At 40.4% G+C, this 24,167-nt stretch overlaps 1 protein-coding gene across 1 annotated transcript; it reads left to right on the top strand.

The window, feature by feature from the left end:
- The first annotated feature begins 203 nt into the window (after positions 1-203).
- LOC140712646 (uncharacterized) lies at positions 204-23,560 on the top strand. Its single transcript, XM_073020252.1, has 5 exons — positions 204-278; positions 491-605; positions 1,290-1,966; positions 8,685-8,805; positions 22,805-23,560. The coding sequence occupies exons 1-5, from the start codon at positions 204-206 to the stop codon at positions 22,816-22,818; spliced, it is 1,002 nt and encodes a 333-aa protein (XP_072876353.1). The 3' UTR covers positions 22,819-23,560.
- The last annotated feature ends 607 nt before the right edge of the window (positions 23,561-24,167 follow it).

The raw sequence follows: 24,167 nt of genomic DNA, 5'->3' as shown, positions 1-24,167 counted from the left end.
TCTCACTGCAAGTCTTACCAAAAAATAAAATAAAAGCAGTGTACTGTGGCTCTCTGGCACAAGGCACAAGGCAGAAAGCCGAGTCCTTAAGTCACTTTTCCCCTGTTTCGCAAGACAAAATAAAACCAAAAGCCAACAGCAAAAGGTGTTTGGCAGGTGGGAAAGGGTCTTAAAACACCTTGTGCCCTCCTGGGTCCCTCCCAATGCCTTCAGTGTGGGCTGTGGAAGCAACACCGCTCAACACCAATGTCACCATCGGCTGTTTAAATGCCACAAAAGTACACTTAGAAATGAGAGGAAAGTGGGGCCAGGCGCGGTGACTGACATGGATATGTACAGCCAGCCTCACTGCCACTAGAACAGCCTTAAATGCCCACACAAGGAGAATAAAAAGAAAAGCACATTTTGCAATAGAATGACTTCTTTTTTTTTTTTTTTTTTTTTTATTGAGACCGCGGAAAGTCACATGACCCTGCATGTAGCCTTTTAGGAAAGCAACCGAAATGGTAAAGCCAGGAGCGGGGGCTGCCTGCTTCCTCCTGCAGCCTTTCAGCCCGTCCTGTCGCGCGTCCACATTCTTCTGGGCGCATCTGTGGAGCTATTAAGTGGGATAATCCCTCTGGCCTTTGATACATTTCTGGACATGATTATTTCATTACTCGCAGTATATCAGTAGGATCATAATAAAAAGGACTTCTGACAACCTGCCAAGAGTTTTGTGGCCTTGTAAACACAAAAGTGCTCTAATAAAATTTTATTAAGTGTTAAAAAGTCATAAAAAGTGAAATAACATAAACTACAAAATTTACTGTCCTCAGCAAATGCTGAAAATATCTTCCACAGTAAAATTAAATTAGCATGTAATAGACAGAGAAGCAGTGTGGAGCGGATTTAAAAGAGGATCCAGGGAAAATGACACTGTAACCCAATCAGGGTCACGGGGATTTAATTCGGATTTTCCCCCCTAAATGTGGATAAATGTGCTGATTACAGACGAGAGCTCGGGGGTTACTGGAGTCTCACACATTGTCAATACTTCGGAAGGAATAATATATTGCAGATTGTAACCAGCACGGTGAGCCGGCGAAAGGCAGGGTGTCCACTAGAGCGCGCTGAGAGACCGGGAATCCCCGCAAGGCCGCCCGCGCCCGCGCCGCCCGCCGCCCGCTACCGCGCGCACGCCGCGCCCTCACCCCGCTCCAAATCATATTTACAGTTAAGTTTTTTTTTTTTTTTTTCCGCTCTCGCCCGTGACATTTTCTCCAAATCGGAAGAAAATGAAGTATAAGTGGAGCTTTGCCGCAGGCAGCCCTCGGTCTCCGCTTTCAGATTCGGGGTCCGGGAGCAGAGCTCCCTGCCCGCGGCGGTGCTAAACTCGGGGTACAGTGTGTGGCCCTCAGCGAGCGCCCTGGGGCTGACCGGCCCGGCGAGGGATGCCGAGGAGCCGGCAAGGCCGGCGTCCGGCTCTGCGTGGGGCGCGGGTGCGATCCAAAGGCCGCGGGCCACCGGCCTCGCCGCGGGTTCAAGTGCGTCCGGGTTTGGACGCCGCGGCTCCAGGAGTGTGCTCTCTCTCCTGCCCATCCCCTCCCCGGAATTCAGCGTATCCGCGGCTCCGGGGACTCCTCTTCCCGGCCCTCCCAGCCGCGCTGGGCCGCCCGCCTCGGGCCCGACCCAACGCGCCTGTCTCCAGTTCCTGGCCAAGGCGCGAGGACGCGAGCGGGCACCGGGTTCCCGCTTCTCCCAGGCCACGATCCCGGCCCACGCACTAGGCTCCCGCACCCATCGTGGAGGCTCCGCCTGGAAAAGAAGTTCGACTTCCTCCCCAAGCTGCTCCGAGGGGAATCGGAAATCGGCAGGAAATGACCAGAACTGCCAGCCTGCGCCTTTGCAGCCGGCCCTCGCTTTTCTGAAGACGAGCAGCTCCCACCAAAGTCTTGCCTCCCCCTACCCCGAAAGCCCCGCTCAGGTTTGTAAAGAGGGGTGCGAGATCTGAAAAGCATTTGTCTTCTAGGGAGAGAGATGTTGGTAAGGGGCCCAGTGAAAGACGGGTCCTTTTTAGCTCATCAACCCACCACGTCTTGCTTTGCAGCTCCAAAATGATGCCAGCGCTGCTGTCCTGAGGGTCAATATTAATGCGTTAAGTGGAATGGGAAATAAATGGACAGTGGCACATTTCGTGGCATCATTTTTATTAGGGGGATGTCCAAAGTTTTAAGCTGCATTTAAGAATTAGCCACATCTTGCCAGAAAGTTAATATTTTTTGATAAACTTGTTAATAAAGCCTAGAAGAGGTAAGTTAAAGTTAGTTACCACGTAGATCCTCCAGTCACTTGTAGAAACTTGCACAGGTTACTAAGATGAGGACGACTTGTATTTTTTATTTTCTAGACTAAGTGCAAAGGCATTGAGTTTTGAGGTGGCAAGGTTAATGTTCAAGGACAAATGGAATAGCCAACGATCTCTTGAAAAGCATTCGCTTGCTATTAATACGTAAGGCTGAAATAAATAGAATTAATTTACAGTGGGAATTATATGCCCATGTTTTAGACTTTTTTGTTATATTAGCTATATGAAAAGGGATGCTCTTTAGTGATTTTTTAAAAAACCCACCTGTTTGTTGTCATTTGCAATTTGAAATAGCCGACAGCAGTAAGGCTAGCTAAAAAAGCTAACAAGTCAACTTCAGTGTGGTCTGACATTTACTATCAAAGCTTTGAACGCTAAGAAAAACAGAATTTAAAAGAATGCATATAAATAATAAAATTTCATTGTGACTCAATGTCTCTGCTCCTGGAGAAGGGACAGATGACACTCAGTGACTGACTTGGAACCATTCCCCCTGCAGATGCATTTGTGGATACAGTGGGTCAGGGCTGCCTCTGAGTATGTACAGCAAGTGCTTATGAACTTACAGAAACAAATGTTTTACTATCTAGGATTTTCTCAATAGTTTACTCTAAAAGTTTTGCATGTAGAAATGTAGGATAAATATTTCTTCGAAAGGAAAAGTTTTGAAAGAAAACTTTATACTTGTATTATTTTTTTCTGTGTTCACATTTCAAAGTTCATCTGTCTTTCAAAAAACATTTTCATAAATATAAAACACTGCAACTATTATTTTTAATTCTTTTGAGCACCACGTTTGCTGTAAGTAGTTTTTAAAGTAAAATTAATATAATCCTGTTTAAGGAGTTTAATAGAACAGGATTTCCAAGCCTGTAAATGCAGTCTATATAAAATAGTGAGATCAAAGCTTTTTGTTAAGAAACTTGAGAATGTATACATTTTAAATGAAGATAGAAACACGTTTTAAAAGTATTTTTTCCACACCATTTCCCTCCCCGCCAAAAGAATTCAGAGACTATATTCCATAGTCTAAAAATGGCATAATCAGATATAAAAATTATTACCATAATATATAGTTCTCTCAAGATGGTGGATACTTTTTAATATATTATGAAGAAAGAGTTATATTCTCAGCCTACTATAGGTTTGAGGGAATGGAAAAGACGTTTCCAAACACATTTTACTCCTGAAATCTATAAGACTATTAAGCTGTGCAGGTAATTGTATTCTAAGTGGTAAAAGTATTTTTCCAACTGCTTTTTAAACTTTGAAAATTTTATATATATTTTAATTAGCACTTTTATTTTAAATGTTCCAAATATTTAGCTATATCAGCTATGTGATAAAAATTATTGAAATTTGTTCCCTACTACTTTCTGCATAAACAATTGAAAATATTTTATACTAATCTTTTTATATACATGGGATAAATTTGAACATGTGTCTTGTTGGTGTAAAAAACAATCCAAATTCATTTCTTTCTTGAAAACTTGGCATCAATCTTCATCTTATTTTTTTATGCACACAATTTGGACATGCCAGTTTGTAGGCAAGTTTTAAGATGGTGCAAGTTTTATGTGGAAGAATGTATATTAAGGTATGAAATAGCTAATAGCCAAAATTAAATCAGGAGGTGTGGCATTCACTCCTTTGGATGATGATTTTAAAGGTAGTTTTGCACTCAGGAAGGATTTTGTTATGCTCTGTATTTATGAATATCTAAATTATCCTGCCTTGCAACTTCAAAACTCAATAACCAAATACCAAATTTATGTATTTTCAATGTGACTAAGGCTAGGAATATGAGAAGCAGATTGGTTTTATGAAAGAAAGCAAGCATTTACAATTATATTTTAAAATATAATCCTAATTTCAGTTTCTGACAGAAATCTTGTGGTCAGCTCATCAGTTTTTCAGATCAGTTTCTAAATAGCATGTAAAAACTACCTTTTCCACATCAGAAGTTCATATTTAGGTTTCCTTAACTGCAAAATCACTTTAAAAGAGAGTGTTTTATGTGAAGGACCATTTCATGTGTTGGTTCCATCGATTACATACGAATGTATAAAAATCTTGTTTAAAGACCAGTAAAAGTGAGGAAATTCCAAGTCAGGCTAGCTAATTCCATTCATAATTCATCCCGAGTACCTGACTGAGGAAACTTGCAAACAGTTTATAGCTATACATACAAAATAAGTTGACTTGCTTTGTAAGCTGGAAGCAGAGTTAAGTTTGATCTCCCTGCTTGGAAAGTCTTAAATTAATAAAATTATGGAATATGGTTAAGCTTTTCAGTTTCCCAGGAATTTTCCAATATCAATGCTTTTTGGATTTTTGCATTTTGAAAATGTAAGCATGGAAAAGCAACTTTTTTGTGCTGAGATGAAGTTAACTTTCACCCATCCATTTCCTTCCCACTTACACATTTGTTCAGTAATTCTTCAAGTGCTAGGGGACAGAGGCCCTGCCTTGAGAAAATAGCATATGCCATTTCTCTGCTCCCTTCAGCCATCCCCACCCCCAGCCCTCCCTTTATTCCAAGCCAGTTGGACAAGTATTTAGCATTGACACATGTATCAAACTGCTACATCCACAGCCCTAGATAGTTTTGGGGACTGGCAGGAAATCCATCTAGACTTTGCCTTCTGAGCTGGGAAAAGCTACTGGAAAGTCCTGTGCCTTGATACTGGGGCACTTGTAGGCTATCTTTCCAATTTTAAGCAATCCATCAGTTGTTTTCTAAGACTGCACTGATGTTTTCTAAGACTGTATACTGATGCCTTCTCTTAGTTTTGATGTTCAGAAGATTTTTTAAACATGTTCATAGATTTCTTAAACATTCTGAGTAATTGTGATTTTAAACTAGACTAATTTTAAGGTTGAAAACTGTCCCAGGGAGAGTACTTACATAGTAACTTCAATCTGATGTGAACTCGAATGACTTTTAAAAAATAAGATGTTGAAAATGTGGGTTTCCGGTGGAAAAGGCTGCCATCTACTTAGAGTAGGATCCTTAGGACCAGTTAATATCCAGCAGACACGCTTCAATAAACTGGAACAAGCCTGATGTGGAATTACTGACTCCCTGTTTTCCTGAATGTAGGTCATTTTGTGTCCTTACAATTTAACGTTTAAAGGGATTTCCTGTCTTTGAAGTACAACAGTTTGTCACCTGCTTGGCTAGCTGCCTTAACAGTTGGGGCTCCTTTCCTACTTTGAAAGACTTAGTGACTCCATGTTCCCTAACTAGAGTTTCCCAGCTCACTGAATGCATGCTGCCTGCAGGTCTGGCACTCTCCTCTACAAGTTAGTGCCTGCAGATCCCCTGTTCCAAGCTTCATTTCTCTAGGTCAAAGAGCCTAAAAGAAAAGCCCGGAGCCATACACTCCTCTGGTTGAAGCCATAAAGAGGTAAGCTTTCATAATGTAGAGCCATATATCAAAATTCATAGCTTTTTAGAACCAGAGTAACTAGTGCTCAGGCATTAGAGTCTCGGGCTAGAGCAAAACACAGCAACTGGTGCCCAATGTACGCTAGTGGCTGAAACCCATTTAAGTAATAAACAAATGTCCTTTTAAGAATGTGGTGTTATTTTTACTTAAGATTGCGTATGACTTTATCACCCCTTATGATATATGATACTGATCCTGCAGTTCAATATTTCAAGTGAAAATTTGCCTGTTCAAAAAGAAAATATTCACAAATGAGCAGTGCGTTAGAAGACAACTGAATTGCTTCTAGGAATGGTGGGTATGCTAATATTTACCAAATGATACAACATGTGCATGCCAAAGCTCTTTGTAAACTATAACACACCTCCAAATGAAAGCTATTTGCATATATTTCAATCAACTTGTCTGCCTTTACCACATCCTCCACCAACTAATCCTTATGGTCCCACTGCAAAGACTCTCCTCTTTTTGGAGAAGAACACCAATTGTTTGAAAGCCTGGACTTGCCAACAATCTTAAGGCATCTTCATAGTATCCCTCCTTAAGAGTGCTTTCATCTTAATATTAAGTAAACATTTAGAAGTTTATGAACTTTGGGGACTTTCTTTTCAGATAACTGAACACGTGTATATAAAATTACAATATTCTGATAAGTGAGAGGAAGAAAATAAAAATAGGTTTCAATACAGTTATGGCTTAAGATCTTGATGAAATCGAGAGGAAAGTAGAAATCAAGTGCATCAAATGAAGAAGGGTCAGACTGAATTCTGTTTGTAATTTTTTCATATAAACTGAAATGCAGTTTTTCTGACTATGTGTTTTATTTTATAAATATTAATCACTTTGATTCATTTAATTTCTCTGGAAGAAACTGTAGCTTTTGTAAGAGTCTGCTCTACTGGGTTGTGTATGGGCACCTACCAGTTTGCTTTCTAGTCAGTATCATGTGAATTGTCTACAGAAAATGCCCTTAGCAAACACCTTCGAAAAGCATCCATTCCAAGAGCACACCTCTTGTGTCTCTCATGAAGCAAGTGGTACTATGTCTAGTCAAGGAGGCAGACTCAAATTCATGCATTTATCTCAGGTTTTTTGGTGACCTTCTTCCTAGGTCCTGCTCTTGGCAACTGTAAGACAAGTGTACATAAGTATCAGAATGGATTCTCTAGGTACCAAGTGAAAATTCTTTCTCTAGTCACATGCTCCTGCACCCGTCATGTGGGAAAAATGTTCCAGTCTTTCCTTGATTACATCACAGATGATACGAGAACAGGACACAGGGGACAGGGAACTGCTGAACAGCTGGATATCTCTGGAAACTTGGAGCACTTAAAAACACGTTGAAGCTATGCAGCTGCTCTTTTTTTTTAATTGTCTTCAGTGAAACTCCAAAACCCCAATAATATCTACCTTAAAAGCATCAGGAGTATTTTAATTGGGCAATAACCATCCATATTTTCCTTCTGATAAATTAAAAGGAATTAAGAATGAAATTTTATGATGATTATAAAGTATATTACTGACCCAAGGGACAAGAACAATTATGAAAAATATGTCCTACATATTTGGCATGAATATGAATTTAGACTTTAAACCATTCAACTTAAATGCTCAAGCATCTTATTAAAGCTTATAAAATAATATTCACATAATGATAACAGAGTAACTTATAATCATGATTGATATTATAGCATCAATATTGCAGCAGGCTTTGTGCCAAATACTGAAATTGACTTGGTCTTTGCCTGTTGGACTTAGAATAAAAATAAATACATTATTAAAAAGATGAAACATGGTAAAAGATTTTGTGCATTTGAGATTTTTTTTTCTTTCTCCGATGAAAATTACTAACCATGAAAAGGAAAAGTGATTTTTGAAAAACCTGGAAAACCTAGTGAGTTGGAATTGTACTACTAAATGTTGGAAGAAGATCTGATCAAAATTAAACTTTAATAGCCAGCAGCCATTTGAGGACAAGTTCACCTTACACGAATCCGGGTCAGCATTTGAGGGTAACCCACCAAGCTTAGCCTAGCGGTGGCCAGGCCCTAAAATAGGAGTTGTTTTGGAGAGCAAGAGCATTTCTGTATTTGAGTTAATGCTACCCACCAGCAATCAAGATCAATTAACTCTTGTAGTAAACTTTTTTAATGAATTGGAGATGACTACAGAAATTGCCAAAGACAATGTGGGCAAAAATGGATGGGCTAAGTGAAGGGGCTGCCTGTATCAGCATTTACTTAGGCCCGGCCCCACAAAGCCCTAGCAGTTGCCATTCAGCCACTTGCATGTTAACAACATTAAGACCTTTAGAGTGTATATTTAACTGTATTTTCTTCCACATAGGTATTGGCACTTTTTAGCATGACCTACCTTTGTGTGTCATGCTAAAAAGTGTATATAACTAATAGAACACACACATTTAACTTATTATGGGCCTGGGTTTCCTGGGTTTCAGCTTCAGTGTGTGTCCCCTGGCAGGTTTCTTAACTGGTCTGAGCCTAAGTTTCCTCATTTATAAAACAAAGGCAGTAACTGGTGCCTTTTTGCAATATTAAAATTAGTATTAAATGGAATAATGTTCACAAAATATCTGGAACAGTTTGCCATCAGTAAATATCTGTTACTATAGTTGCAAGGGAAAACAAGATTGAATCTTTGTTCTCAGTTTCTATAATATAAAATTTTAGAGATTGTTTAAAGAGAGAGAGCATCTAAATGAACAGTTTCAATAGCATTTTGTTCATATTCAGAAATACAGCCCTGAACTCAAACTTGAAACTTCACTGTTAGCCAACCTCCCCTCCTCCCATCACCACCTGAAGGAAAATATCTTTGTGTAGCACAAAAGAACTTAATTCTAATTCCTTTTTTTTTTAAGACAGGGTCTCACTGTGCCATCACCCAGGCTGGAGTGTGGTGGCACCATCATGGTTCACTGCAGCCTTGAACTCCTGAGCTCAAGTGATCCTCCCACCTCAACCTCCCGAGTAGATGGAACTGCAGGTGTGAGCCACCATGCCTGGCTGATTTATCTTTTTAAATTTTTTTATAAAGACTCGGTCTCAACTATATTGCCCAAGCTGGAAAAGAACTTCTTTCCCTCCAGGTGATACCTTTTCCAGACAAGTCAGCTTAAAAACTGACCCAAGGGCCCTAAAGTACACAATTTCCTTGGAGAAAGAAAGAAATAAGGGAAAAGGACTTGCTGACTTGCTAATTCATTTTGGGGCCTGTGGGTAACATCAGAATGGCAAAGCACTTGGGGCTTTTTTCTAATTTGTATTTTTTTAATCTTCTGAGAAGTGACTTTCATATGCCAAGATTCATTCCATGATTCGTTTTTGTGACCAAGTTATGAACTCTTTTGAATATGGGGACCTAGAATAGAAATGCTAACCCACCTGTAAGGAGAACTTTGTGATTGGCATCCCCATCATGCTGTAACTGACACAAAATAAACTTAGGGTTATTGCTGCATAGTGTGACTTTAATGCATAAGCATATTGTAACATCTGACAAACTGCTTGATCTAGATCAGCAATGTGTAACCCATTCATTGTTGTCACTCTCAACAAGGCCTTATAGTCAAACATCATCACTCTCACTAAAGAGATAGTTTACTGAAACATACTGAGATTTTGAAACTGGAGTCAAGAGGTAGCACACTGTTTTATGTTGATCCATTTAATGGTCCTTGACAGCCAACAAAAAGACACTGTAAGAATACATGAATGCAGTAATTAATAGGTCTATTGGTAATATTTTCAACACCAGGTAGGGAGGGAGAGAGGGAGGAGGAGGGAAGGAGGAAAGGGAGGAAGTGAGGAAGTGAGGAAGGGAGGGAGGGGGAGAAGGAAGAAGGGAGGGAGGAAGGGAATGCTCTGACATCTTACTCCAGAAATAGAGCTGTTTTTATATATTTTACTCCATTATTTTGGATCTCAATACTGACCATACTGAGGTTTTTGGTCATTTACACAGTTGGCCAAATTTCACTGAAGTCTGTTTTTCAGATCCTACTAGGTGTTTTCATGTGGCAGTTGCCTCATTTTTTACTATATTTAAGATTTGTCCTTACCTTTTGGATATTCTGCCTTTGTTCTTCACAAATGCTCAACTGTCTTAGAGGGTCTTCTGATTTTTTTTGGCATGGGGTCACTCAACTAAATTATACCTAGATAATAACTCTAAAGCCTAGTTCTCCTGGCTTTTCCTGCTGAACTACTTATGTCCAGATGTTCTCATTTATAAAGTGTGAGTCTTTGAAGAGTCATTCTAAGATTGCAAACTGCCAGGTTATATTCAGTACTCTGGACCTAAATTATTTGGTACATTTGGAAGAACCTGGTAGGTAGGGAGGAGGTGGGTGGGGTGTGGAGTCTTTGTTAGTATGGAAAGAACATTCTGCTTGAGGTACTAAGGTATCAGATAATTCAGTAAGGTAGACCATTAAGAGCTAAATTGTGTGGTGTGCACCTTAGTGCTTTAGGAGATCAAAGGAAAGAAATACCAATGAGGACAGAAAGAATTCTCCAGAGGAAGTAGACTGCAACTGTATTTGTGAAGGATGAGTGGCTGTGGATGGATGAAAAGAACGTTTTCGGTAAGGGGACGTGGTGGGTGAAATGCTGAGGCAGGGATGGGCCCAGTGTTCCCACAGCCATAAGCACCCCAGGAAAATTTCACTTGTACTCTATGTGCTTACTATTTTTGTCTGTCCAGAGTGAATCAGTTCTCCCAGGGACAGATTTGACAGTCTGCACACATTGAAATCTATTTCATTTTAACTTTTCTTCTTGCTTCTCTCAAATCTGGCTAAAATACTATTCTGGTCATGTCATTTTCCTGCTTCAGACCCCTCTATGGTTCCCAGTTGCTCAGTCTCCTGAAGATTTCATGCCAGACCTTTGCACCTACCCCCCACCCCCAGCCACCTTGAGCTTTATTTAACATCTGGACCCTTCTCACTTCTTGCGTCCCAGCTCCAGCCACCTGGAACTGGCACCCGCCATATTCTCTCTTGCCTCTGGCCCCTCACATAAAGCTCGGGTGTTGGTTTAAACATCACTTCCACAGGAAGACCAGACTAAGCTCCACTGCTATTCCCTCTCACCCCTGCAGTGAGCCAATTTTTTTTTTTATAGTTTTTTTTTTATAGACACTGCCATTTTCAAGTTCAAATTCATGATCTTGGAGACACTTACTTAGATTTTCTCACAAATTATTTGCACATTTTTAATAGACTATTTTTTAGGTAATTTTACATTCACAGCAAGGTTGAGGGGAAGGTACAGAGATCTCACATATGCCCCTGCCACTCCCCCTGTTATCAACATCCCCCACTACCAACATCCCCTACCAGAGTGGTACATTTTAAACAATTCATGAACCTGCATGAACATATCATTATCACTCAAAATCCATAGTTTACATCAGGATTCATTCATAGTCTATGGGTTTGGACAAATGTATAATGACATATATCTACCATTATTGTATCATGAAGAGTAGTTCCACTGCTTCAAAAAAACATCCTCTATGCTCCATCTGTTTATCACTCGCTCTCCCTAAGCACTGGAAACCACTGGTCTTTTTACTGTCTTCATGGTTTTGGCTTTTCCAGAATGTCATATAGTTGGAATTATTATAGTATATAGCCTTTTTAGATTGGCTTCTTTCACTTAGTAAAATGCATTTAACTTTCTTCCACATCTTTTCATGGCTTGATAGCTATTTATTTTTAGTACTGAGTAAATATTTCATTGTCTGGATGTACTCAAGCTCATTTATCCATTCACATGCTGAAACTTGGTTGCTTCCAAATTTGGGAAATTGTGGATAAAGCTGCCATAAACATTTGTGTGTAGGTTTATGTGTGGACACATTTTATTTTAATTACTTAAATATCTGCTGTCCTCATGAGACATAAACTCCTTGCAATGAGAAACCATATTTGACTTGATCAGTTGTGTCCAGCAGAGAACCTGGCCCCTGTTCATTCATTCATTCATTCATTCATTCAAAAATTTATATTAAATACTCATCATGTGCCCTAATGCAACAGAGAGCCAAACAAACAAAAATTCTGTCCTCAATTCTGCTTGGAGAGATCAACACTAAAATGGGCCAAAACTAAAAAATAGAGTATGTGTATATTTATAGTGTAGCAATAAATACGTGGGAGAAATAGCAAGAAAGGAGAACAGAAAGTGCCCAGTGCAAGGAGAACTTTAGACAGAGCGGCCAGGGGAGGCCTCACTAAGAGGACGACATTTGAACAAAGACCTGGAGGAAGCAAGGACGAGTCATGCAGATAGCTAGAGAAGAGCCATCAGTCTGAAGAAACAGCAAGTGCAAAGCCCCTGCCCTGCCGTGTGCCCTGGCACGTTAAGCAGGTCACTTGGGCTGGGGCAGAAAGAGCAAGAAGAGGGGAGGTAGGAATTGAAGTCAGAATCGGGGGCAGGCTCCATCCTGGCCTCACTGTTCACCTTCCAGCAGATGTGGCTCAGCAGGCCAGAACATGAGTCCGGCCCCTCCACTGTCCACTGCAGATGCCTCTAAGCAGACTGTTACTTAGTTGCATTACACCCTTTCTCGCCAAAACCTGTCAATGCACAAAAAACAAGATTGGCAAGGCTTTTGTTTTGTTTATTTTTGGATTGACTCAGAATTTTAAAAACTAGACCGATAAAGGTGACAGCACTCGGTTGGAGTGAGCATCCCCCAAAGTTCTACAATGTGTCTAAGGACTTTGATTGTACATTAATCTTCTTTAATAGTCATTCCAAATATCGTGAGATGCATTGTATTTTTTTTTTTTTTTTTTTTTTTTTTGAGACGGAGTCTCGCTTTGTCTCCCAGGCTGGAGTGCGGTGGCGCGATCTCGGCTCACTGCAAGCTCCGCCTCCTGGGTTCACGCCATTCTCCTGCCTCAGCCTCCCGAGCAGCTGGGACTACAGGCGCCGCCACCACGCCCAGCTAATTTTTTGTATTTTTAGTAGAGACGGGGTTTCACCGTGTTAGCCAGGATGGTCTTGATCTCCTGACCTCGTGATCCGCCCGCCTCGGCCTCCCAAAGTTCTGGGATTACAGGCGTGAGCCACCGCGCCCGGCCTGTGAGATGCATTGTTATAGGAAGACCCTTGCCATCCCAAAAACTACCCCACTTCTCTCTAAGGAGAATGGCCCAGTCCTCTCCAGAGTCCCACACAGGGTAGGTGATAGCATTGCTTTCATGTAAATAAGGTAATGCAATTTTTTAAAATCTTCAGTTTAATACTTTTTTGTTTTATTTTGAATGATCAGCCATCATGGCCCCCCATTTTGTCTCCCAACTTGCAATGTATGAATGCTTTTGATCTCCCTGGGAGTGGGTGGAGGTGTGGAGGCAACCAGGGCTTACCTGTACACTGACTTGAGACCAATTGAATAAAAGTGCACACCTTAAAAAAGGAAAAAAAGAATCAGGGGGAAAGGACAGTGATCATCACTTACCCAGGTGGTTGGAGAAAGATTGTTGTTTGCTGCTATGTAATATGTGCGCTTCAGACTGGAAGATCCAAATAGATGGACAGACTAGGCTGTGTCCTTTTCTGCTTTAAAGACTGTTTTAAATGACAGTTTTAATGATTTAAAACAATAATAGTAGCTCAACATGGAACAAAGCTCAGCTATCAAAAGTTCATTAAGTAAAAGGATATCAATACAATCAAGTCCTACCCAGGAATCTTATGCAAGATGCAGATCATATGTACATCTTCTATTATTATTATACTTTAAGTTATAGGATACATGTGCAGAATGTGCAGGTTTGTTAAATAGGTGTACACGTGCCATGATGGTTTGCTGCACCCATCAACCCATCATCTACATCAGGTATTTCTCCTAATGCTATCCCTCCCCTGGCTCCCCACCCCCCAGCAGGCCCCAATGTTTGATGTTCCCTTCCCTGTGTCCATGTGTTCTCATTGTTCAACTCCCACTTATGAGTGAGAACATGCGGTGTTTGGTTTTCTGTTCTTGTGTTAGTTTCCTGAGAATGATGGTTTCCAGCTTTATCCATGTCCCTGCAAAGGACATGCACTCATTCTTTTTTATGGCTGCATAGTATTCCATGGTGTATATGTGCCACATTTTCTTTATCCAGTCTATCATTGATGGGCATTTGGATTGGTTCCAAGTCTTTGCTGTTGTGAACAGTGCTGCAGTAAACATACACATGCATGTGTCTTTATAATAGAATGATTTATAATCCTTTGGGTATATACCCAGTAATGGGATTGTTGGGTCAAATGGTATTTCTGGATCTAGATCCTTGAGGAATTGCCACACTGTCTTCTACAATGGTCGAACTAATTTACACTCCCACCAACAGTGTAAAAGTGTTCCTATTTCTCCACATCCTCTCCATCATCTGTTGTATCCTGACTTTTTAATGATCACCATTCTAACTGGCATGAGATCGTGTCTCATTGTGGTTTGGATTTTCATTTCTCTAATGACTAGTGATGATGAGCTTTTTTTCATATGTTTGTTGGCTGCATAAATGTCTTCTTTTGAGGAGTGTCTGTTCATATCCTTTGCCCACTTTTTGATGGGGTTGTTTGTTTTTTTCTTGTAAATTTGTTTAAGTTTTTTGTATATTCTGGATATTAGCCCTTTGTCAGATGGATAGATTGCAAAAATTTTCCCCCATTTTGTAGGTTACCTGTTCATTCTGACGATCGTTTCTTTCACCGTGCAGAAGCTCTTTAGTTTAATTAGATCCCATTTGTCAATTTTGGCTTTTGTTCCCATTGCTTTTGGTGTTTTAGTCATGAAGTCTTTCCCCATGCCTATGTCCTGAATGGTATTGCCTAGGTTTTCTTCTAGGGTTTTTATGGTTTTAGGTCTTACATTTAAGTCTTTAATCCATCTTGAGTTAATTTTTCTATAAGGTGTAGGAAGAGGTCCAGTTTCAGTTTGCTGCATATGGCTAGCCAGTTTTCACACAATAAAATGTGATAAAGGGGATATCACCACTGATCCCACAGAAATACAAAGTACCATCAGCGAATACTATAAACACCTCTATGCGAATAAACTAGAAAATCTAAAAGAAATGGATAAATTCCTGGGCACATACACCCTCCCAAGACTAAACCAGGAAGAAGCCAAATCCCTGAATAGACCAGTAACAAGTTCTGAAATTGAGGCAGTAATTAATAGCCTGCCAACCAAAAAAGCCCAGGACCAGATGAATTCACAGCTGAATTCTACCAGAGATACAAAGAGGAGCTGGTAACATTCCTTCTGAAACTATTCCAAACAATAGAAAAGGAGGGATTCCTCCCTAACTCACTTTATGAGGCCAGCATCATCCCGATACCAAAACTTGACAGAGACAGAACAAAAAAAAAAAAAAAAAGAAAAGAAAATTTCAGGCCAGTAACCCTGATGAACATCAATGCAAAAATCCTCAATAAAATACTGGCAAACCGAATACAGCAGCACATCAAAAAGCTTATCCACTATGATCAAGTCAGCTTCATCCCTGGGATGCAAGGCTGGTTCAACATAGGCAAATCAATTAACATAATCCATCACATAAACAGAACCAATGACCAAAACCACATGATTATCTCAATAGATGCAGGAAAGGCCTTCCATAAAATTCAACACCCCTTCATGCTAAAAACTCTCAATAAACTAGGTATTGATGGAATGTTTCTCAAAATAATAAGAGCTATTTATGACAAATCCATAGCCAATAGCATACTAAATGGGCAAAAGCTGGAAGCATTCCCTTTGAAAACCGGCACAAGACAAGCATGCCCTTTCTCACCACTCCTATTCAACATAGTACTGGAAGTTCTGGCCAGGGCAGTCAGGCAAGAGAAAGAAATAAAGGGTATTCAAATAGGAAGAGAGGAAGTCAAATTGTCTCTGTTTGCAGAGGACATGATTGTGTATTTAGAAAACCCCGTCGTCTCAGCCCAAAATCTCCTTAAGCTGATAAGCAATTTCAGCAAAGTCTCAAGATACAAAATCAATCTGCAAAAATCACAAGCATTCTTATACACCAATAATAGACAAACAGAGAGCCAAATCATGAGTGAACTCTCATTCACAATTGCTACAAAGAGAATAAAATACCTAGGAATCCAACTTACAAGGGATGTGAAGGACCTCTTCAAGGAGAACTACAAACCACTGCTCAAGGAAATAAGAGAGAAATGGAAAAACATTCCATACTTATGGATAGGAAGAATCAATGTCATGAAAACGGCCATACTGCCCAAAGTAATTTATAGATTCAATGCTATCCCCATTAATCTACCATTGACTTTCTTCACAGAATTAGGAAAAACTACTTTAAATTTCATATGGAACCAAAAAAGAGTCCATATAGCCAAGACAATCCTAAGCAAAAAGAACAAAGCTGGAGGCATCACACTACTTGACTTCAGATTATACTGCAAGGCTACAGCAACCAAAACAGCATGGAACTGGTACCAAAACAGATATATAGACCTATGGAACAGAACAGAGGCCTCAGAAATAATACCACACATCTGCAACTATCTGATCCTTGACAAATCTGACAAAAACAAGCAATGGGGAAAGGATTCCCTGTTTAACATATGCACATCTTATGCAAAATGCAGATGTTATGCACATCTTATGGAAAATGCTTATGCACCTTACCATAGTAAGCAAGAGATTCATGCATGGAAGTGAAAGAACAAGAAAGGAAGTAACTTCAGCTACCAAAGAAATTTTAGAATCCACCTTCACCCTAAATGATTATCCGGTTATGACGACATAGAAAATTGTGGTTTTCTTACTGTTGTTTTCATCTAGTCATTCAGAGGCCTTATTCTTGTCCCCTACTAGTATAACTAGCAATTAAAGTAACGATTTCTTTTTATTTTATTTCATTTTTTTGAGAGAGTCTCACTCTGTGGACCAGGCTGGAGTACAGTAGTGCCATCTTGGCTCACTACAACCTCTGCTTCCCAGATTCAAGTGGTTCCTATCTCAGCCTCCCAAGTAGCTGGGATTGTGGGCATGCGCCACCACGCACAGCTAATTTTTGTATTCTTAATAGAAACAGGATTTCACCATGTTGGCCAGGCTGGTCTCGAACTCCTGACCTCAAGTGATCCGCCCACCTTGGCCTTTGGAAGTGCTGGGATTACAGGTGTGAGCCACCGCGCCCGGCCGAAAGTAACTGTTTCATCAGGTTATACTTAGCACCATACAAAATTCTTCCATCCACAGGGAAAGTATTAGACGCACCAGAAAGAGGATGCATGCAGAAAGAATTTCTTTCTTGAAATACTCTTCATGGCTACAGACTCCAGAGTTCATAACTTGTGTGGGTATCACAAAGCCCTCCGTACAGGACGTCTGCTGAGGCTGTGTGGAATGTCACTCAGCACGGCTGACGGGCTCCCCCCGCCACCCTTGCTTCATCAGCACACATCACGCACACCAGCTTTCCTTCTCTCAACACTTGGCTCCCAGCCCTTCACAGAACCCATGAACGGAGCCTTCTAAGGAAAAAGATATACAAGAATTTATGGCTAGACAAATACCACATCTATTTCCAAAACCAGTGAACTTATCATGAGAACAGCTTTCCAGTGTAGGGCTTAGTTTGAATTCCATCATAACAAAGAAAAACAAATCTTCATTATGTTTGTCCAGAATCTAAGCCATATCAAAATTCTCTGATTATCATAGCATATCACATGGCATAGAGAGCATAAATGCACTAGAGAAATGTTAACATACAAAACACAAGAGGGCAATGTGAAAAGATAGTATCTGTGAGGGAGGTGTTGATACCTCTGTTATTAACTGCAGCTCAAAGCATTGTTCCTGAGGCACTGACTGCCTCTCAACACAGTGTTATCTCCTTGGCATATGCTTGAAGTTTTGGGTCTTCCTTGCTTTCCTCTAATCTCCACCTTCTGTTGTTGTTAGTGAGCCTCAGTTTGGACTGAAATCCTGTGTCACTTAGAGCTACATGATCAAAGCCCTGTGTAGGCATTTGGGTCAGTGCCAGCAAAGTTCAGGTTGTACTTCAAACGAGTCCTCAGAGTGCCTCACAGCCAAGGGCCAGGGTTCACTGGGTTTGATCTTGAGCTGCCCACATTTAGGGAGTCTTCAGCCCCTTCAGTTGATAAGCCCTGCTTGGCAGAGCTCTGCATTAATTAACGTGGCCCTTGGGTCGATTCGATTTCCTATGTGTCAGCACCTGACTGGATGTAACCTTATCTTTGCACGTCATACTCATGATGGATCTGAAACAGTACAGGTGAAGTTTGTCTTTGACCTGACAGCTGGATTACATCCCAGTTTCACAACCACAGAAGAAAAGTCTGAAATCTCAACTCATCATTGACATTTTATGGAGCAGCCACAATGGGTGAGATGCTAATATGATTGGACATGGCGATACCAGTAAAACGATGATTATTTAAAAGTGTATTTCTCTACTAAGTGTAAGTGTTAGAGGCAATAGAAATAAATAAGTGATAGATGGTTCTTGGGGGTGACATGGAGGCATCTCTCCGAAGCTTGGAAGTTAGGGCAAGTAGTTGTTCTCTAAGCATTAAGTTACTTAAATACATGCATAATTGAAGGAGACAGAATGTTTCTTTACCTTTTGCAAAATGTGATTTCAGAAGAGATAGTACAGCCCAGTGTCCTAAGGAGCATGAGTCCTACAGTGCTTCTCAAATCTGTTTGGGACAATCTTCCATAGTCACAATGCCGATTTCACTTTGTTTACATTTGCATTTCTTAAACGTGTTTTAAACCATAGAACTCTATCACACGACCTCTTGCTTTTTAAAAAAACGTCATACTCATTAGTGTACTAAGGAGCTAATTTACAAAGCATACTTACTCTGGGAATATGCCTGTCCCAAGCTAAGGAAAAAAGCTCACCTTGGATGATCTGCACTGGAACACAAAATAAGTAATCATAGAGGCAGAGTTTTGTGACTTGTGTAGAATTGTCCTAAAGAGATGGTGATGGAGGTGAAAGGGGGAATCACTCCACTCACCAGAGATCCTGTCCGTGTACACATGTGTGTTTCTGTGTGTGTACACGTGTGTGTATGACTTGAAGTGTCATCTGTCCTTACCATAGTCTGTATGGAACATCATCTGATACTATTCGCTCACCCTTTGCAGATTTCTGCATAAAAATGTGATATGAGGAAGGTGTTCTATGGATAGGAGCAAGGTATTCTGGACCCCAGAAAGGGATATCCTCCACTATGGATAGTCAAAATTTTTACTTATTAGTTTCTTGTGAATTAACCAGATGCAGTACGACCATCTCTGAATACCCTGAAAAATACCTGGGTCCAAATAGTGGCTTTGCTACTCACTAGATGTATACTCTCAGGCTGGGCTCCATTTCTTCATTTGTGTATTGGGGATACTATGAGCTTGTGGGATTTCCATAAGTATTAAACAAAATATGATTAGTGCCTTTCACATCATAAGCATTCCACAAATCTATTTCATAGTCTTGTTGTTTCTATTATGATACCTTAAAGATCAACAGACATTAGCACAATTTATAATGTGTTAGAGTCCTTCAAACATTTTCCTCAACAGGCCATTGTTAACAAAATGTGCATTGCTGTCTTTGATTCACCATTGCTAAGGCAAAATGAGTGATGATATATGTGAAAAGTGAAAGAAAAGGTCTATAGATAGGCAAGATGCCTTTTTCCTTTGACTTTCAGCTTCTGGAAGACAGGGGCCTTGTATCTCTACACCCAGAGTGCCTAGTAGTGGGCAGGTATTTCTGCTGAATGAATGGATATGCTAATTATCAACTAGACGGTTCTGAAAAAGAGAGTTGTCATTGGAGCTGCTGTGTAGATCCAATAATGGAAACCAGCTCCTGAAGGGAACGCCAGCTTGGCAGAGCTTGCAAGTGAGAAGCAAGTCTTTAATAAGCTATTGCTGTTGATAGCTAGAGAGAAAGGGGAATTTAGACTGGGAGACGGAATGGCTTCAAGGATTCCTGATCAGGTTTTTATTCTGACGAAAACTTGCCGGAAAAGGTCCCTGCTCTCTGATATTGTGAATGCCTGTCTGCGAGAGGCGCAGGAAAGTCAGGCGAAATCGGTTAGGGTGTTCTGCTCAGTGCGGCTGAATGTGATGGATGGCTCGGTGTGCTGTTTATCTACTGCAGGTTGGTATTTCACCTCTGTTTTCATTAGACTGATGGTAAGGTAATAATTCTTTCCTCTGGCTGAAAAATCTGTCTTCAGCCATTTGTTGATCTTCTTGAATGGGCACTTCAGGTGCACAGAAGTCACCCTAAAGGAGATTTTGAATGAAAACTTAAATAATGCTGGTCGGCATCCATGGAGCTCTCGGGCAGCATGGGCCTCCGCTAGACTGGCTGTGATTATTAGGTGTGCAGCATCACATTTGCCCAAGGACACAAGCCTACGGAATGGTACAGGGTAACCACCGCTGTAGAAAACAAAGCATGGACATCACATTTGATTTCTTTGGGAACACTCAAGCTTATATTGTAAATTAAATTAAGGCAATACAGTCTTCATGAGGTGTTTCCATATAGCACTGTGTTATGGTGGAAAATGCCTCAGCCTGGGCCTCGGAAGTCTCCACCACAATACTCTCTCTGGGCAAATCTCTTAATGTCTCTGAGCCTCCATTTCTTCATCTCTCAAGAGATAATAATAATGTGTGCACTGGTTTTAATAGAAAGCTCTTATCAAGATGATATAGCTTTGAGTTTTTCCCCAAGGCAAGGAGGAACAAACAGAACAATGACAGAGGCTAGTGGCCTTAGTAAGCTCTAGCTCTATAGCTCCTCCCTCTTTCCAGCCTCTCTGATGGAGGGCACAGAAAGGAAGATGGCAGAGTTGGCTCATTAAGCACTGATCAAGGAAGGACTCTCTCCACACCCGACAGAACAGATCCATCCCAGCAGTTTTCTGAGTTTGTGAGCTGATGGGCAAAGTGATAGAACTTCCATTCACAGGGCTCATCAGTTGCTCCATCCAGAAGGGTACTGCTGAAAAGTTTCATCCACTCGAGACAGAGTGGCCAGTAGAGAAGATAGAATCTTGTAACTGCTGGTTCTAACTCGTGGGACTCCCATTAAGAATGAGCGTCCCTTTCTTCCTATCAACCTGTGAGGACAGCCCATCCATTACTTCTATACTATGGGTTACTTGCCTAAGAAATGGTTCTCATTTAATAGAACGAGGGTGCCCATATGTCCTGATTTGTTCCTGACAGTCCCATTTATGCTTTTTGTCCCTGAATAAATATTATAGCACTACCATTAACTCTCAAAGTGTCTGGGTTTGGTCAGTAAATTATATGACACCTCAAATGCATTAATTTTATAATAGGCACCTTCTCAATTCCCAGAAAATGCTTCATATGTATCACCAGTAACCTCTCTACCATCAATTTAGTTGATTTGTGATATACAAATACAAATACATTTTTACTTTATAATTTTCACATAGCAATTTGTAGTCATCAATATCATTTTCACAGCACTCCTGAGTTGAGGGAGCGTAATTACAAAGAATTGTGGTTTAATAAAATGATGAAGGATTTTCTTTCAAATACATTTTGAAATGTTGCAGAGGCTGGCCAGTAAGTTTCCATTTAATTGACACTATACAAAAGTTATGTTAGTTGATTCTCATAAATGTATTTTGGGAGGCCAGGTGAGAAGATCACTTGAGAATAGGAGTTCAAGACCAACCTGGGCAACATGATGAAACACTATCTCTACAAAAAATAAAAATACAAAAAATTAGCTGGTTGTGGTGGCACATGCCTGTAGTCCCAGCTACCTGGGAGGCTGAGGTGGGAGGACCAACTAAGCCCTGGAGGTCAAGGCTGCAGTGAGCCGTGAGCATGCCACTGCACTCCAGCCCAGATGACAGAGTGAGACCCTGTCTCAAAAAAAAAAAGTAAACTACCGTAATTTATAATTCTGAAATAACAATGTCAACTAAAGCAGTATTATTATTATTTTTAGAGACAGAGGCTTGCTCTGTCAACCAGGCTGGAGTGCAGTGGCATGATCATAGCTCACTGCAGCCTCAAACTTCTAGGCTCAAGCCATCCTTCTGCCTCAGCTTCCAGAGTAACTGGGACTACAGGCATGCATCGCTATACCCAGCTAATTCTTTTAGCTTTTGTTTGTTTGTTTGTTTGTTTTTTGTAGAGATGGGCTCTCGCTATGTTGCATAGGCTGGTCCTGAACTTCTGGTCTTAAGTGATCCTTTCACCTTGGCCTCCCAAATTGCTGGGATTATAGGCATAAGTCATCATGCCCAGCCAATAATTATTTTTATTTATTTGTTCTTCAGTGAAGCAATCATTCAACAAATGATTGTTTGTGAAATGTTTCCAGGTACTGTGCTACATAAGGGAAATATAAAAATGAAAGACAGAGACTCTTACCATAGGAATTTATAGGAAATGAGTTTAAGAGACAAGTAGATTATAATGAAACCAGATTATAATATGGCTAGAGTAGCACAGAACCCACCTAACCCAGCCAGCTTCATGGCACCAGACGGCCAGGAACAGAGGGATGTGGTAGTGAGGGATGGCTTCCAAGTGGCAGTGACGTGGAGCTGTCTTGAAGGACATGTAGGAGTTAGTCAAGGGAGAAATAAAAGAAAAATACTTTACAGTGTATTTTCCAATATTAGAAAATAAAATAATTAAGACAGATTTTAAAGCCAGGAAACATTCTCTTCTTTGAATATTCTCTTCCTGTGTGATACAGTTTGGATGTTTGTTCCCTCCAAATCTCATGTTGATATTGATTCCCAGTGTTGGGGGTGACTGGACCATGGAGGTGGATCACTCATGAATGGTTTTGCGTCATCCCCTTGAGGATAAGTGAGTTCCCACCCAGTTAGTTCATGAGACATCTGGTTGTTTAAAAGTCTAAGACCTCCCCGTCTCTTTCTCGCTCTAGCTCTCACCATGTGACGTGCCTGCTCCCACTTCTCCTTCTACCATGATTGGAAGATTCCTGAGGCCCTCACTGAAGCCTAGCAGATGCTGGTGCCACGCTTGTACAGCCTGCAGAAACATGAGCCAATTAAAGCCCTTTTGTTTATAAATTACCCAGCCTCAGGTATTTTTTCATAGCAATGCAAACGGCCTAATACACTGTGCATTTGGCAGGAAGCTGTTGCTGGTGATCTGGCGGACTGAATGATACACTGTTGCTGGTGATCTGGCGGACTCAATGATACACTGTTGCTGGTGATCTGGCGGACTGAATGATACACTGTTGCTGGTGATCTGGCGGACTGAATGATTGAGTAAGCTTTCAATTTAGGAAGCTCTTGAAAGGAGAGAATTCTCTAATAGCACTTTCCAATAGAAATATGTGATTCACGAATAGAATTTTAAATGTTCTATTAGCTACATAATCACGTTACACAATTACACAAAAAAAGGTGAAATTCATTTTAATAATCTATTATGTTTCATCCAGTATTTCCAAAATATTATCATTTCAATGTGGAATCAATATAAAAGTAATGAGCTATTTTGCAATTTTGTTTTTATATGAAGACTTCAAAATCTGGTGTGTATTTTACATGTATATGTTTCAATTTGTACTAGCATATTGCAGTGGTCAATAGTCAGATGTGTCTAGTGGCTCTTATATTGAGGGGTCCAGTTTTATAACATCAATATTAAATCCCACCATGGTCACAAATGAAAATGAACCCAGAGTGTTCTTGCTGGATTTATTCACGATAACTAATCCCTCACTTACATAAACAGCATATGCTTCAAGAAGGAATAACAAAGATGCTATAAAGATCTGTGTCCTAGGCATTTGTCTTATATTTGACAGCCAATAGTGTTTATGACAGGCCCTGTACTTCACAAGCAAGCTATAATACAGTATTGTAAATACAAATGTTTTAACTGTGGGTATAGTAAAAGCATTTTGGGCTTCCCAGATTGGCTACAGATTCCACCATCACTGGGGCCAGTTTGTGATTATGCATCTATGATACAACTCAGAACCATTTATTCCATCATAAAAGATGCGGTCAAGGCAAACTCTCACACATAATGTCACCTGTGATAATTTTTTTCTGACTGAAATAGCTGCAGTGCTGTTGTATACAAGCGTATTTCTTTTAGTGAGATAAGACAAAATGATAGCATTGAGATGACAGACTTGTAATGATTTCCCACTGGGAGCAATGATCTCTGGTTCTTAATTTCTCTACCTGTGAAATGGCAGTAATAATTTCGGCCCTGAGGTCTGAGTACCATGAGGATATGAACAAATGCTTTTCATTTTTCTGATT

This window comes from Chlorocebus sabaeus, chromosome 10 (assembly GCF_047675955.1).
Source record: "Chlorocebus sabaeus isolate Y175 chromosome 10, mChlSab1.0.hap1, whole genome shotgun sequence".
NCBI lineage: Eukaryota > Metazoa > Chordata > Mammalia > Primates > Cercopithecidae > Chlorocebus > Chlorocebus sabaeus.
The sequence above is the reverse complement of the archived record's forward strand: the minus strand, read 5'-3'. Positions and strand labels throughout refer to the sequence as shown.

Bases quoted from the DNA above. Each gene is read 5' to 3' on its own strand.
- LOC140712646 (XM_073020252.1), top strand. From the start codon at position 204: ATGCCTTCAGTGTGGGCTGTGGAAGCAACACCGCTCAACACCAATGTC. The intron at 279-490 runs GTACACTTAGAA...GTAGCCTTTTAG, and splicing joins GCTGTTTAAATGCCACAAAA to GAAAGCAACCGAAATGGTAA. The intron at 606-1,289 runs GTGGGATAATCC...ATGAAGTATAAG, and splicing joins CGCATCTGTGGAGCTATTAA to TGGAGCTTTGCCGCAGGCAG.